Here is a 17,496-nt window from a genome sequence, read left to right on the forward strand (position 1 = left end):
TATATATATATATATATATATATATATATATATATATATATATATATATATATATATATATATATATATATATATATACATATATATACATATATATATATATATATATATACATATATATATATATATATATATATATATATATATATATATATATATATATATATATATATATGTCTTCTCTCTTCTTCTTCTTTTGGCTCGCTCGCATTAGGGGTCGCCACAGCGGATCAACCGTCTCCATTTCGCTCTATACTCCACATCTTCCATTGACACTCCAACCACCCGCATGTCTGCCCTCACCGTATCCATGAACGTCTTCTTTGGCCTTCCTCTTCTCCTCCTGCCTGGCGGCTCCATCTTCAACATCCTTTTCCCGATATACTCCGCTTCCCTCCTGAGCACATGTCCAAACCATCTCAATCTCGCCTCTCTCACTTTGTCTCCAAACCGTCCAACCTGCGCTGTCCCTCTAATATACTCATTCCTTATCCTGTCCATCCTTGTCACTCCCAACGAGAATCGCAGCATCTTTAACTCTGCCACCTCCAGCTCCGCTTCCTGTCTTTTTGTTAGTGCCACCGCCTCCAAACCATACAACATAGCTGGTCTCACTACCGTCTTATATATTTTCCCCTTCACTCTTGCAGCTACCCTTCTGTCACAAATCACTCCTGCAACTCTTCTCCACCCACTCCATCCTGCCTGCACTCTCTTTTTCACTTCTCTCCCACACTTTCGGTTACTTTGGACAGTTGATCCCAAGTATTTAAACCCATCCATCTTGCCCACCTCAACTCCTTGCAACCGCACCATACCACCACGCTTCCTCTCATTTACGCACATGTACTCCGTCTTACTCTGACTGACTGTCATTCCCCATCTCTCCAGTGCGTACCTCCACCTCTCGAGGCTCGCCTCAGCCTGCTCCCTACTCTCCCTACAAATCATGATGTCATCCACGGACATCATAGTCCATGGGGACTCTAGTCTGATCTCGTCCATCAACCTGTCCATCACCATTGCAAACAGGAAAGGGCTCAGAGTCGATCCTTGGTGCAATCCCACTTTTACCTTAAACCGGTCCGTCATTCCTACCGCACACCTCACCACTGTCACACTGTCCTCATACATATCCTGCACGATCCTCACATACTTCTCCACCACTCCCGACTTCCTCATACAATGCCACAACTCCTCTCTTGGCACCCTATCATAAGCTTTCTCTAAATCCACAAACACACAATGTAACTCCTTCTGGCCTTCCCTGTACTTCTCCATCAACATTCTCAAAGCAAATATTGCATCAGTTGTGCTCTTTCCTGGCGTAAACCCATATTGCTGCTCACAGATCGTCACCTCTCCTCTCAACCTAGCTTCCACTACTCTTTCCCAAAACTTCATGGTGTGGCTTAACAACTTTATCCCTCTGTAATTTCACAGCTCTGCACATCACCCTTATTCTTGAAAATCGGAACCAGTACACTGTTGAATAAATATATGTATATGTATGAATATATATGTATATGTATGAATATGTATGTATATATATATATATATATATATATATATATATATATATATATATATATATATATATATATATATATATATATATATATATATATATATATATATATATATATATATATATATATATATATATGAGCCTGGTGTTGGCGCAGTGGTTAGGGCAGCGGCTTGGGATCCAAAAGGTCCTGAGTTCAAGCCCTGTTGGGCCACTGAATTAATACACCAGGGGTTGACTCAGCCTGTCATCCTTCCGAGGTCGGCGAAATGAGTCACAGTATACTGGGCCGGTGTATACCCCAGTTAAAATAGGTGTACCATATCCCTGTGTCGTAAGAGGCGACCAGGGTTGCGTCAGCAAGGGCATCCAGCGTAAAACATGTGCCAAATCACAATGCAGATCATCCGGATGATTCGCTGTGGCGACCCCGAAAGGGAGCAGCTGAAAGAAGAAGATATATATATATATATATATATATATATATATATATATATATATATATATATATATATATATATATATGGTGTATTCATATATATACATATATATATATATATATATATATATATATATATATATATATATATATATATATATATATATACGGTGTATTCATATATATATATATATATATATATATATATATATATATATATATATATATATATATATATATATATATGGTGTATTCATATATATATATATATATATATATATATATATATGGTGTATTCATATATATATATATATATATATATATATATATATATATATATATATATATATATATATATATATATATATATATATATATATATATATATATCTCTTTCTAACCACCGATTGACTGACTGCTAATATTAAACATTTGTACCTTCCAGGTGATGTAGAAAGCTGAAAATTTGTGGGCCGATGGAGCCGGTACACCAGGAAAAAAGTCACAGAATTGTCGGACAATATCCATCAACGAAAATATAAATAAATGAAAAAACACATGAAAAAAATGCAGGTGAGCGACCCGAGAAAATGTGGAAGCATGGTAATTTTGTGTGTTGATGGACATCAAAGCCGATACACCAGGAAAAATCACAGAATCATCGGACAACATCTGTAAATGAAAATATAAATAAATGAAAACTCAAATGCAGGTGAGCAACCTGAGACAATGGGGAAGCACGGTTTGTATGTTTGCACAAATGTGTAGGCAAACGAACTGTGCCTCCCCATTGGCAACAACACTTATCCAACCAAGACATTGTAGTTTTGTATTTTTAATTAATTTTCTGAAATTTGTGAATTCGTTTTTCACTTGGAAGTTGTTTGTTACATTGTGGAAATTAAGGTGGACAAAGTCTGATTTAATGCAATTAAATTATATGCTATAAGGCAACAAAAGGTGAAAATTTTGAAATGGAGTGTCGACTTTCTGGAGGCACTGCATATATGTCGGAACAATTACACACCCAGATGAGGAATCGGGACACAAACACTTGTCAAAAGATGTCACATAGATTTTCTGAGATTATACACCACAGTTTTTTTTTAATATAATTTCATTTCAGGAAAACAGAATAATCGAAAAATCACACAATTTTTTTTTTTAACACAGCGATGGTGACTCACTTTAATGCCTTGATTCCCTTTCATTCCACGTGAACCATCTGCCCCCTGTGAAGGGAATAATGTGAATCTCTGAGAGTGTGTGGCTCCACATGTGATGTAAAATCATTGAAACCCATTATATCCAAGATAAAACCAATGTATCCTTACTAAGGGTGTACAGATAGGTTCAATATCACAAAGGGTACATCTCAATTGGTCACATCCACACTTTATGAGTGTTCATTTGATCACTTCACAAGGAGACAAGCAAATTGAATCCAGGTTTGCGATGAGATGAAATGAAATGCTCCAGATATGGAAATCCCCCAAAAAGACTTTTTCCCGGCTTCAAAATTATCATGTGCCTCTCTTAATAAAAATATATTCCTTCTTCAATCAGCAAACTTACCTTTGAACCCCGAGGACCTGGGTATCCAATTGGTCCTTGGGGGCCTGCAGGGCCCTGAAAAGACAGAGAAAGGAGGTCTCAAGACAATTCTCAAAAGTGCAGAAAGTATGGAACACAGCAAGTGCAAAACTGCAATTTTTTTTTTCTGTGTCTAAGGCATATGGATAAAACTTGTATAAATATGACATGCAAACAAGGTTAATAGGAGATAAAGCATACTGACAACTGAGGCCTGAGGCCTATTCGTCTGAACAAAATGGCAGACATGCATTTTTTTTTCTGGTTACTCTTGTGGATGGAGTCGGGCCAGATATCCACCTGGCCCGACTGCACCCACAATAGGGTATCGAAAAGGGGATATGGGGAGATAAAGCATACTTTTCAAACAACTGCTAAAGTTGCATGCCACGATTCCTGTCGTGTCATATTAGGAAACAATGGATCAATTAAGACAGTATATTGGATTTGAAATTGAGTTCAAATCCAACATCATGTGATATTTTCTCAGATGGGAACAGCAAACAGTTCAACTAAAAACGAAAGCAATGATAATAATCAATGGAAAGGAAGGTCGTATCATTTACCTGGATTCCTTTTTCTCCTGGTGCTCCTTCCTTTCCAGGGTGGCCCTGTTTTGAAAAGAGACAAAAAATCCCACAGTGTCCTTCACAAAGAGTAGGAGAGCAATCGTCAGCACCCTGAACAAATTCTAAATTCCTGCCCTAACCTCCAAGGGTCATCAGAAGCACAGGCATGCCCCCCTCAGCCAATAATGTGACTCGCAGCTGTGTTGTATACGAACGGATAATAATAATTATAATAATAACAGTTTCTGAATTTTAGAAAAAGAAGGAAAATTTAAAAGAAAGGGAAAATGAAAAGGGGATATAAGGTGGTGAAAAGGAAAAGGAGTGGGAAAAGGCAATCTTCAAAACCCAGATCCACATACCATAAGGAATGACTCGATAAACAAATGACTGAGGCATGTGGATCATCAACTGGCAGTTCATTAGTTGATGCACAGATAATGATGCACAAGATTCAGGTGAGTATGGAGGAAGTATAAATAGCGAAAATAGCAATAATAGAATGAATGAGTGCAGTGGTAACAAAACACATCAAAGCTTTCCAAAATCAGGAGGAAATGTGGAAGGAATTGATGTGAACAAATGTAATGAGAATGGTAATGAAATAATTTGCAAAAAAAAATGTGTAAACCAGACACTCATCAATGAATACCAGTCAATTGACGTTTATGAATTATTAAAGAGCTTTGTAAAGTGAAATTCAAATTAAAATGCAAATAGATCAAGCATATTACAAACCGGTTGATGAAAGAAAGGTCGCATTTGATGTGTTTGTTCGATTATTTTAACAAAGTAGGATCTCTGATTCCACATGTTGAGAATAACATATAATTTCAAGGTCACACACACACACACACACACACACACACACACACACACACACACACACACACACACACACACACACACACACACACACACACACACACACACACACACACACACGTGATAGAAGGGAAGATATTGATTGGAAAGATGAGTTATAAGAAGCAAAGTGGGGCAGATTTTTACAGTCATTTCGCATGGAGTTCATAAAGTAACATAAAGTAATTAAGGCTTGGTGAAGGCTATTTTATCCATCATGACCATATCACTTACATACCCCAGCACTTCTCACCGGCTATTCCTGTCGACTAATCACAAACAGTGAATTTACTGACACCCAATTAACGAGTCTTTTTATAAAATATTCTTTCATTTTTCGTAGCTCAATGCAGAGGACGACACGAACTTTTCGTCTTCATCAAGAGGAGGGTTGAGGGTGCTCCAGGTTCCAGCGCCCCCTGCTGACATTGCACCAGAATGCCTGTTTAGTCAAATAAATTTGACCCCAATGGAGAACGGATCCCAAATGAGACTATTCAGATGCAAGCAATCTATCAACAGCTATGTGTCACCCCAAAATTACTTGTGTGACGGAACAAAACTTAGTTATGAACATAAGAATTTAGAAAACATTTCATAAGGGTGGGTTTCAAAAAAACAAATGGCTGGAAGGAGGACATCGAGGTACACACATTTGCCTCTGAACTGTCTAGCCCATATTCAAATCTCGGCTGAACTACAAACAGTCATATTGGTGTGTCGCAGGCAGGGTGAGGCATCGATGTGTGCAACGTCCCTCAGATGGACGATAAAGTGGGTGTCCTGTCTGCCAGCATTAGTTGGTGGACATTAAAAAAAATCCCACAGTGTCCTTCACAATGAGTAGGAGAGCAATCGTCAGCACCCTGAACAAATTCTAAATTCCTGCCCTAACCTCCAAGGGTCATCAGAAGCACAGGCATGCCCCCCTCAGCCAATAATGTGACTCGCAGCTGTGTTGTATACGAACGGATAATAATAATTATAATAATAAACATAGCGGCAATACCCGTGGGTGTTCACCTGGTCGTGGCTGGATAAGGTAATCAGGGAACCACTGATAGACATGGATGACCCACAAATATGTAACGGAGAAGAAAGTAAACACTTCTGGATGTTTTTTTTATGCCGTGAACAAACTTTGGTGCATCATGAGTGATAAAGGTTGTGGTCACGTTTCATTGAAATTGTGTGTTTGGTTTCAGAAAAGCAAGCAAATACATATTTTGGGGGGCAACCCCCCTTATGCCCCCTCAGACCCCAATTTTTCTCATGTCATGAACAATCTTTCATCAATCTTGTCATATCGGGTTTCCTTGACGCCTTCTCATCATCCTGTCTATGTGTTTGATCATGTTTATTTGTGTTTTCTCCCTTTTACCTGTCACCAGCAGTTCTTGTTTTCTCCACTTTTCCCACTGCCATCCTTCTATCCCTCTCAGCTATACCCTCTGTTTCTTGTCTTAACAGATAAAAAAATTAAACAAAAAAAAACACCTACCTTATTCCCCACATAACCACATGACTTCCTGTACCGATTCTCCTTCCTCCTTGTTCTGCTGACCTATCATCTTTATTCCATTTTAGCCTACCCACATTCACCATATACTTTCACAATTTTTTTCTTCAACCTTTCCTTCACCTAATCTTTAAAAATAAATAATTTTAAAAAGTTTTCTTGAAAATTTTTCACTTCTAACCTTACACCTCCTCCAAACCCCTCACCTGTTATCCCCTCTCCTTAACCTCCATTTTGCCCCTCACCTTACCTCTGCTCTTGGCACCTCCTCACTGTCTTCTGCTTTCGTATCAGCTCCTTCTCTGATGTCCCAAAGTGTGTGGTGGTCTAACATCTATGAGCTCCATTCCAACCGAACAGATATCTCACTCTCTCAATCAGTACACTCCTCACCACTAACAGGCTCCTTCCTTCCTATTCCCACCCCTCAAATCTTGCACCTAACCCTGACAGCTCCGTTCTTCACCATACCTCTACCAAGTCTCATCCTTCCCCTCTCCCAATCTCTCCCATCACCCTTCTGCACCTTGGCAATGCATGCTCTTATCATCTCCCCTCCCTCTCAAAGCAACCTTCACACTCTTCCCCCTCCAAGATTCCCTCTCACCTTTCTCAAAAACGCTCCCCTCACCTTTATCCCTCAACTCTCCCCACTCACTCCCCCTTCTCCAAGTCCCCCCCCCCAACTCACATCCACAAAGCTGCCTCCTTCCCCTACTCTCTCTCTCTTCCATCTCATCACTCCACCTCCTCTAATCTTCAACTGCCCTCTGCCCACTCTCTTATTACTCCCCACTGTACCTCAACTCAACACCACTGAGACTTTTCTCCTCCTCATCCAGCCCTCTCTCCTAGCTCCTCTGCAATCACCCACACTCTTTCAACAACTTCCCTTACCTCCCCCCCCTCCTCCCTCGTCCTCACCTCCCCTCCCCTGCACCCATAGCTTCCTCCCCTACCTCTTCCTTAACAGTGTGGACCTCAAACACCCGGGGTGTTCGGTAAAACCTGACAGATCTTTCCAGATAGGTTGCCACTGACATAATCTTATTAACAGAAACGTTCCTCCTTCAAGACATCTCTGACTCCGTCGTATCTCTCCCTGGTCATTCCCTCCTCTGGTGTGACAGACCTGAGCCTCGTCCTGGCGGTGGAGTTGCTCTCTTCATCAAAGACTCCATTCCTCACTCTCCATGCACTGCCCTCACTCCCCCACACCCCCAGGAATACCTCTGGCTACGGCTTCCCCTCCACTCCCACCGCATGTTTAGATGTGTTGTACCATCTCCCAAACAGTGATGACTTTACACCTCACTCTATGAGAACATAAACCAACTTCGATCCTCTCATCCCAACTCTCTCTTCCTCATATGTGGTGACTTCAATCGTCATCGTGCCAGTTGCCTGGGTGTGGGTACATCTCTCACTGCCATGACACTTCAGCAAAAGACTTCTGTGACTCATTGGGACTGACACAATCTAAAAACGTCCTGACTTCCTGATTGAATCTGAACCAACAGTACTCCATCTCTTATGGATCTGAATTTGACCAATTTCCCTGAAAAATATCTGTTCTTCCTCCGTTCCAATCAGTTCATCCAACCACATGCTTGTAAAAATAGACATCTCTCTGGCTGTGATTAGATAACCACCTCAGCACCGTCGAGTCTGACATTTCACTCAGGCCAACTGGCAGGATCTTAAAGCAGCCATCAAATTTCTAGAATCGTTGCCCATCTCTACTTTCACTGAAAACAACTGGTCCTCGGAATTTTTTCAAAAAAACTTGCTCTCTCTCATGCACATCTTTATCCCATCTCACCTTCAGTTTTCCAACCCCTTCCTCCCACCCATGGTACACTGAAGCTTCTGGCGAGGCAGTTTTCCTGAAACAACTTGCGTTTGCCTCACGGAAGGCCAATATAACTGAAGGCAATCTCAGTTCCTTCAACAAAGCTTCGAACAAGTGTGTGTCTATCCTCAGGAGAGCCAGAAAACAATATATATATTTTTTGTATACCTCGTCGAGGCTCGTGTGAGAGCTAACACACAACGCACAGCAAGGGGGTATGAGACAAGAGGGAAGGGAGTGGGAGGGACAAAACAGTGGGGAACAGACACATTAGGAGATCTGTGGAAGGGAGAGGGATGGGACAGGGAACATGAGGAAGAGAAGATGGACATTACAGGGACTTTCAGGAAGGAAAGCAGGGGAATTGAAGGAAGTCGACTTGGGTGGATTATCGGGGGAAGAAAAGATCGAGGATTTGGATGGGCGATGACAAGAGGTGGTGGTGAATAGCTGTTTTAAAAGCCTGGTGGGAAGAATGGGAAAGAATAGAGTGAGGGAGTTTATTCCAAAGGTGGGAAAAAAGAGGAATAAAAGAGTGAAGGTGAGCAGTGATTCGTGATTTGGTAGTTTTACCAGAAGGGGGTTGTTGGCGGACCTTGAGCGCCCTGTGGAAATGTGGTGGGGACAAATCGCAGAGAGAGCAGGGGGGGGGAGCAAGGCTGGAGAGGAGACGGTAGAAGACAGAAAAACCACCGACCGAACCTGTGGTGATTGAGTGAGAGGCCCAAAGACTCAGTTTTATTGCGGGAGATGCCGATGATCCTAAATGCCCTGGCTTCGACAGCGTGAAGCCGAGAAAGGTGGGAGGCAGGAGCACCAGCCCATATGGGAGAGCAGTACTCCATCAGGCGACGGACAAAAGCTTTGTAAGTGGTCAGGAGCTCAAGAGGGCCGAGGAAGGACTTTGCACGACGGAGGATTCCCAATCGGTGACTGGCTTTGGAGGCGAGGTTGGAAATGTGACTTTCCCAGGAAAGGTCATGGCAGATAGTGAGACCCAGACGCTTGAAAGAAAAGACTTCTTCCAGAGGATTGTTGCGAAAGTGGATGGGGGGGGGGTTCTAAACGGTCCTTTCGAAGAGACATAGTGAGAGTGTGAGATTTGTCTGGATTGAAAGACATGTTCCACGTGTTGGACCAGTTTGTGATAATATCCAGATCTGCAGTGAGCGAAGAAGCTGCTGATTGCCGGTCTGAGGGATGACAGATGGTACGGCAGAGGGTGGAGTCATCAGCAAAGAGATATAGAGGATTTTCCAGAGTCGGAGAGTCTGAACTCTCAAACCTGTCTCCCTTTTCCAAATCCTCGTGGCATCTAGTTAAGTCTGTTTCTAGTGGATATTGCCCCTTCATCACTCCCTTACCTCAAATGGCCACACAGCTGACAAACTGCACACAAAGAGGCTGAATGCCTAAACTCCGTGTTTGCTTCTAAATCCAGTGTCCCAAATCCATTGCTTTCTGTACCTACCTTGCCCAGTCACACCCGTCTGTCCCTCGACTCTGTCCTTTTCTCCTGACAAAGTGGAGAGCTTCCTGTCAAACCTTGAATCAGATTCTGCAACACAGCCCAGGTGTCCTAAAAACCTGCTCTGCTGCTCATGCTCACCCTCTCTTAGTTCTACTCACACTCTCATTTGCTCAATGTCATCTGCCATCCGCTTGGAAATCAGCAAACATTACCGCTCTGCATAAAAAGGTGCAAAAACAGATCCTTGCAACTACAGACCAATCAACCTTCTCCCAATCATCAGCTCCGTTATGGAATCTATCATCACTTCAGACATTAAATCCTGCATCTTCTTCAAGGGCATGATTTCTGATCATCAATTTGGATTCACACCAGGTGACTCTATCCTGGAAAGGCTGCTTCTTCTCTCCCAACAATGGATGGAGATCCTCAATGCCAGACATGAAATCAGAGCCGTCTCCCAAGACATATCGAGTGCTTCCGATACGTTCTGGCACCCTGCCCTGTTCATCAACTCCCTATGGTGTCCAAGGCCATCTCCACTCATGGCTCACAGACTTCCTCTCCTGTTGCAGCCAACATGTAGCCCTAAGTGGAGTTCTCTCGTCACCTCTTAATGTCCAGGCTGGAGTTCCTCAAGTCAATGTTCTGAGCCGTCTTCTTTTTTCGTTTTCATCAATGATCTCTCCGACTCTCTGGAAAATCCTCTATATCACTTTGCTGATGACTCCACCCTCTGCCGAACCATCTGTCATCCTTCAGATCGGCAAGCAGCATCCCCTTCATTCTCTGCAGATCTGGGTAAAATCACAAACTGGCCCAACACATGGAACATGTCTTTCAACAATGACAAATCTTACACTCTCACTATGTCTCTCCAAAATGACGGTTTGGAACCCCCACCCACCTACTTTCTCAACAATCCTCTGGAAGAAGTCCTTTTATTCAAGCTTCTGGGTTTCACTATCTGCCATGATCTTTCCTGGGAAAGCCACTTTTCAAAGCTGGCCTCCAAAGCCAGTTGCCGACTGGGCATCCTCTATCGTGCAAAGTCCTTCCTTGGCAAACCTGAGCTCATGACCACATACAAAGCTTTCGTCCACAGTCTGAGGGAGTACTGCTTTCCCCTCTGTGCTGGAGGTCCTACCTCTCACCTTTCTCTGCTTCATGCTCTAGAAACAAAGGCATTTCGGATTATTGGTGTCTCCCGCGACGAGGCTGAGTCTTTTGGTCTCTCACTCTCTCATCACAGGCAGGTTGGTGGTCTTTCTGTCTTCTACTGTCTCCTCGCCGTTCTCACCCCCACCCCCCTGTCCTGTCTGCCCTGCCCACATATATTTCTGTAGGGCACTCAAGGTCTGCCAGCAACCCCTTCTGATGAAACTACCAAAATCAAGAATCACTGCTCACCTTCGCTCTTTCATTCCTCTATTGTTCCCGCCTTTGGAACAAACCCACACATTCTCTTCAATCCCACTCTTCCCTCTAGGTCTTCAAAGCAGCTGTTCACCACCACCTCTTGTCTTCCCCCATCCAAAACCACGACTTTTTCTACCCCGTTATTCAACCCACAACCCACCTCTTTCATCCCTGCTTTCCTTCGTGAAAGTCCTTGTCATGTAAGGCACTGAAAGTCCCTGTAGTTTCCTTCTTGTTTACCCTGTGTACCCCACCCCATCCATCTCCCTTCCACAGTTCTGCTGATGTCTCTGTTCCGCACTGTTTTATCCTACCCTCTCCCACCTCTATTGTCTTCTGCTCCCCTTGTTGTACATTCTGTCAGCTCTCATACGAGCCTCGGCATTGTATACAAAAAAAATAATCTTTGGTACATCACGGATAATGAAGGTTGTTTCAAGTTTCATCAGAATTGTGTGTGTAGTTTCTGAGAAGAAAGCAAATACCTCTTTTGGGGGGCAACCCCCCCCCGTGGACCCTTTGTAACCCTAATTTATTTAATGCCATGAACAGTTTTTGGAACAACATGGGTGATATCGGTTGTCGTCGAGTTTCATCGGAATTGTGTGTGTAATTTCTGAGAATTAATCAAATACCTATAATACCTATTTTGGATGGCAACTCCATACCCCTCACCCCACCCCCAGCCCCGGAGAACTCCTTCGACCTCGATTTTTTTTAATGCCCTGAACAAACTTTGGTACAGACACGGTGATGAACGTTGTGGTAAAGTTTCATGAAAATCGTATGTGTAGTTTCAGAGAAGAAGTTGCAAGTATTTGTTGACGGAGGGATGGACGGACGAAATGCATCCCACAAGAGGAGATTGGGACCATACACTGTGCAGAGCGTTGGTGCTGCTTAAGCAGTCTCCTTGGCTATTGGGCACAATCCTGGATGGGTCGCCACTCCTACACAGTATACCAGCATGCTGGCACTCATTTTGCTGACCTCGGAAGGATGACAGGCCGAGTTAACTCTGCGTGGTATTAATTCATCAGCTGAGCGGGATTTGAACTCAGGAGCCTGTGATCCAAAGCCCATCACTCTAACCTTAAGCCAACACCAGACATCAACACCAGGCATTCACCCAACACCATCCCATAAGCTTCGTGCAATTACATTCCAGGTGAGCTAAAATTTATGAATGAGGTTCCAAAATAATTGTTTCAATGTCACGGTGAAAAAGATCATGTTCAAAGTGGGAGGCGTGCGGTAAATTGAGAAAAATTTAATGTCATGATAGGAAGGGTAGAGGATTGGCCAAGTGTGGGCAAAAGTGAAAAGGATGTTGGCAGAAAAGGGGAAAGAAAAGGACTTTGCCATATGTTCAAACAGAGCTGTTTATATTTTTCATTTTGGATCAATTTTGCATGTGTCTAAGAACATGTGTGTTTTGATGAGACAACAAAATTCTCATCTTTAATCAACAAGTTATTTGAGAGAGGGAAAAAAAAAATCAAATGCATAAATTATTTGGCACCAATGCAAAGACTGGTTTCTGGATTGTCCCTTTCATTAAATTTAACTCTCTGGAGGTTCCCATGTGTTTTTCTCTGTTGAATGTGATGAATCTGTAGTTCCTGTGGTTTACATTTTCATGCCTCTTGATCTTCAACCAACGATTATTGAGCACCACTCATTACACTGGACATGAATCGAAATCTTATCGGTTTGTTTTTGTCACCGAACCAACTCATCCTCCAAGTTTTGTCATCACTCGCCCACAATTTTTCAAATGTCACGCTATACATAGTTCATCCATCATGTTTTGTTTTGAGATATCTGACTCACAGACAAACAGACAGCCCAGCAGACAAACGACGTCAGTATGAAAGATTCACGACGTCAGGAATAGGCTGCTTGGTTGTACAACCATATCACGATGTGGTACAGCCACAGAGCGCAGCTCGATGATCTAAAACTGCTAGTTTTTCTGCCTCATGTGTTCCAGGGTGAGCGCTTTGCCATCTTGTGACGTGTACGGTTGCGTCTGCCTTTCACTGGAGGAGAGATCTGATTGGCTAATTCCTATTTCCGCATCACGAGCCGCCATTTGCAAAGTTTGGTTAAACTTGTGAACTTTCAGCTGTTTCTGAGTGTGGCACACAATCCGCTTTAATCTGCAAAAGACTTTAGCTTTATTAGTTAAAATTATCTTCCGCCGTGATCATTTTTGGTAAGTATAATATTATAAATCGATTTTATGTGTCTTAGCTTTTGTTTTTGGACGTTTTTAAGATCACAGAATCCATGATGTGTTACTGTTACTGGTGTGCTGGAATCTATATCGTTACATTCAATGGAAACTCTCCCGGTCCCGAGCCCTTCGGGGGACTCGAGTGGTTCGAGCGTTGGACTCGAACGTACATCTGACGATCGAATCATCTGGCACCCAATTTCATCATTCGTTTATCACGTTTAGCTGTCGCTGATATGGCCCTGATCGTGTGTACAAATCGATGGTAAATCATGAATTCATTTTTCCGTGGGCCTGGTGAAAAAAAAAAACACCAGTCTGTGGCAAAAAGGGAACTCTGCCAAAATTACTTTGGACAAGTTTAATTGGTTCATATCAGAACCTTTTAAAAATATTTTGCTGGTGTGGATAATGCTTCGGCCATTCGGGTCTGACGAATTACCGCATTGTTCCGCAATGTAACAAATTTAAAGTTCCACTGCCCTTAAAAAAGCCTCAATTAATATTATTTTTTTATAATATATTATTTTTTATGTCCTCTTTTAACGAGTTAGGCCTAACCAAAGGCAAAAGGAAAACAATTGTCAGTTATTGTTCGCCGAAAAATCTGGTTTTGTCATAAAAAAAAATTAACCCTTTGGCTGTCGACAAACTGCCGCTTGTAACAATGAAGCCTTCATTGCAGTAGTTTGTCACTTGGGGAGTTGTTCAAGTTTGTCGGTGCACAATTGTTTTCCTTTGGTACAATGGTTATCAAAAGACATGAAAATAACTTTATATTATAAAGAATAATATTAATTGAGGCTTTTTAAGGGCAGTGGAACTTAAAATTTGTTCCAAGCTGCTTCGAACACTGGTGTACTAAATTGTTTTTATTTTCTAAAATAAGGGTGAATGTCCAATGCTGTGATATCCACATACAATTTGTGTGGAAAGAATGGGAAGAGACCTTTCCAGAACCTGAATTTTTATAAAGTTGTCAGAGGTAATAAATTCTGCTTAATGACAGTTTATAATGTGCATGACTTGAGCGTAATTCACATTGCAAGTCTTGTTTGATGATCATAAAGCCCAATATATACGAAGTGGAAATTGTTATTATTTTTCAGACAGTACCATGGCCAGTCAGCCAACAGCAACGGAGGTGGCTGTGGACACTGCCATATCACAACATTTGAAATATGCCCCTGATCGGCAGGGAGGTGCGGGCAGGAACAAGCCCTCATCTATCAATAATTCCAGCAATGTCTGTGTCTGTGTGTCTGTTTGTCTGTTTGTCTGTGACCATTGGTCCGATCCAATTGAAACTTGCTCGCTATATTCCTGGGGACCTGATTGTGTGCCTTTTCAAGGGATGATATTAATCGGACAAGTGCTTGCCAAGTTATGGCCATTTATTTACCAAACCAACTGCGTAGGCGTGGCCGATGGGGAAGAGATCCACAGCCACGTTCCCCATTACGGGTTACAACATACGGACTTCTGAATAGTGATGACTTACTGTTGTTCTTCTTCTTTCGGCTGCTCCCGTTAGGGGGTCGCCACAGCGGATCATCCGTTATGATCCGCATACTGATTTGGCACAGGTTTTACGCCGGATGCCCTTCCTGACGCAACCCTGGTCGCCTCTTACGACACAGGGACAAGGATTGGGTTTCGCCATGATTCCGGGCTGCCCTAAACCCTCTCATAGCGCGGCCTAGCACAGAGCGCCCGTCCTCAAGCGATCCTCCAACCTAAGCCTCCGAGTATCCGGATTACAGGCGCACACCACTACGCCCGGTATAGTGATGACTTATTGTATTCTCATAATTTCTCGATTTCTTATGCGCATTTATAGATAAACACAATGCCCCAATCCAGTCGTCGTTTATGAGAGTGAAGGAACGGCCTGTGTGGTTGTTTGAAAGTTATTTTTTTTGTTTTTTTTTGCATATTGCAGGCACGCACTAGTGTAATAATAACGAGTAACAGCAACATGCTGTGCCAGCTGTCCACGTCCTTGATTATTAAGAATTTGCAGCATAGTTAATTGTAATGTTGTATGTTGGAAACCCAGCCTAAGTTTACATTGTGAAAATATTTACATGTATTTTTATGCATAATGAAGTTATTTTATTTTCTTGTGAAATTACGATTGAAAACACCCAACAAATTAATTTTTTGTGCTTTGGAATTATTTATGTGAGATGCATTCAAAATTGTGTTTTCATACTTAATGATGTTAGATTTATATATTTTCTTTTTATGAATACATATATATATATATATATATATATATATATATATATATATATATATATATATATATATATATATATATATATATATATTTTTTTTTTTCTCATTGATTTTCCTGATTGTAATTCAGTTTTATATAATTTTATGCACTGTTCATATCATGTCAAGTATCATCTGTTTAAGTCTTTTTGCTTCTCCTTCTATTGATGCCCGCTGTGGGACATAAGTAAAAAATATTTCTAAATCTTATATATTATTTCCGAGTTTGTGGTTTCGTGTCGCACTATCTTCGACTTTGTTCTGCGCTCGAGTACCGTGATATTTGGCTTACATTATCTCAAAGACCATATGAGGTGCATGGTACAAAAAAGGTAAATAAAATGGTTCTGAAACAGTGAAATCATATTCCACTTACTGCACTAAAGTAAAATTACTACTGATACTCTGCATCATGTTGCTTTCTCAAACTTACCCACCCCAACATGTCGTGCAGAGCGCGGGTTATGCTAGTTATATATAAAATGCAAAAGATGTTAAATTTACTCAGTGATCATTTTTTTTTCTGGGACACAGTGTACACAAGAGAAAATGTTTTGGGACATACTATAACCATATTTTGCCTTGTTGGACCACATTGTAAAGTTTCTGTGATGGAAAACACCAATTGTTCAATTTTTAAGCTGTCATCATATATATATATATATATATATATATATATATATATATATATATATATATATATATATATATATATATATATATATATATATATATATCATGGAGAAATTCTATCTGAAAGGTGTTTAAGTTCCCAAGTAGGACCCATATTGTGCTCTTTTACCAGTCATTGCTGAATTTCTACCAATTGAATGTCAACTATTATGTCATATAGCAAAATTTATACGTGGTTATTCGTCTTCTCATAATTCTTACCTGAGGTTGCTTAATTATGAATCTTGTAACAATGGGTAGTATGCCATCAGTAGCTAAAACTTTTAATTACATTTTATATAAATGCAAGTTATTGGTCAATACCTTTATGCTCCCAATGCCCATAATGTACGCAAGCATAGAATTATCAGCAGTTTTACTAACACTGCATGATGATGTTGTTGTACTTAAAGGTGCCTTTGTGCAGTCAATTATATTTGAGAGAGAAGCTCCACAGTTCCTCTCTGGAGCAGAACTTTCTGAATTTGAATTGTTAACTGTGCTTTGCACAAAACGAATTTCTCAAAAAGGTATTTACGACTTTTACCCATGTGGTATTTGTATTTATTCCCCATTTTTAGTATGTTTCTCAATTCCAATGATATCTACTTTTATTTATTGTACGTTTGTATTTGAGTGTGCTTTTTTGGTATGAATAAATATATTATTATTGTTAATACTGCTTGCATATTTTTGCTGCAATCATGCTCTGCGTGATACGTGATAATAAATGATTATGAGTTACAGTTGTTTTCAAGTTGTGGTCATTATGTGTTACTGTGCAACGTATAATGATGTTGCAATACAAAACTTCAATGTTTTGATAATTAATGGCACCGGTGGAACAGCGGTGCTCCACTGGCCCCAGACCTACGGGTCAAGGGCTCCATCAAGCTGGAAGCTGAAGGGTGTCATGCACTGCAATGTTCGTTGCTTTGTCATGCAAAGAAAAGGGTAAAAACAAAAACTCCATTTTATGAACGTTGTGATAAAGTTGAAAAATAAAGTCATGCTTCAATGTTGTGACAATGTTGAAATCTGACATCATGGG

At 41.1% G+C, this 17,496-nt stretch overlaps 1 protein-coding gene across 2 annotated transcripts in view; it reads right to left on the reverse strand.

Moving 5' to 3' along the window:
• The window catches only part of LOC147027096 (uncharacterized), a 547,644-nt gene that overhangs the window by 227,604 nt on the left and 302,544 nt on the right, over positions 1 to 17,496 (reverse strand). For both annotated transcript variants that reach the window (XM_085883264.1, XM_085883263.1), the window contains 3 exons: positions 4,127 to 4,171; positions 3,543 to 3,596; positions 3,155 to 3,199 (listed from right to left, as the gene is read on the reverse strand). In XM_085883264.1, the coding sequence (XP_085739390.1) occupies positions 3,155 to 3,199; positions 3,543 to 3,596; positions 4,127 to 4,171 (144 nt within the window). The remainder of the gene's footprint in view (positions 1 to 3,154; positions 3,200 to 3,542; positions 3,597 to 4,126; positions 4,172 to 17,496) is intronic.

This window comes from Eptatretus burgeri, chromosome 5, assembly GCF_056783735.1.
Source record: "Eptatretus burgeri isolate ZD-2024b chromosome 5, Ebu_testis_v1, whole genome shotgun sequence".
NCBI lineage: Eukaryota > Metazoa > Chordata > Myxini > Myxiniformes > Myxinidae > Eptatretus > Eptatretus burgeri.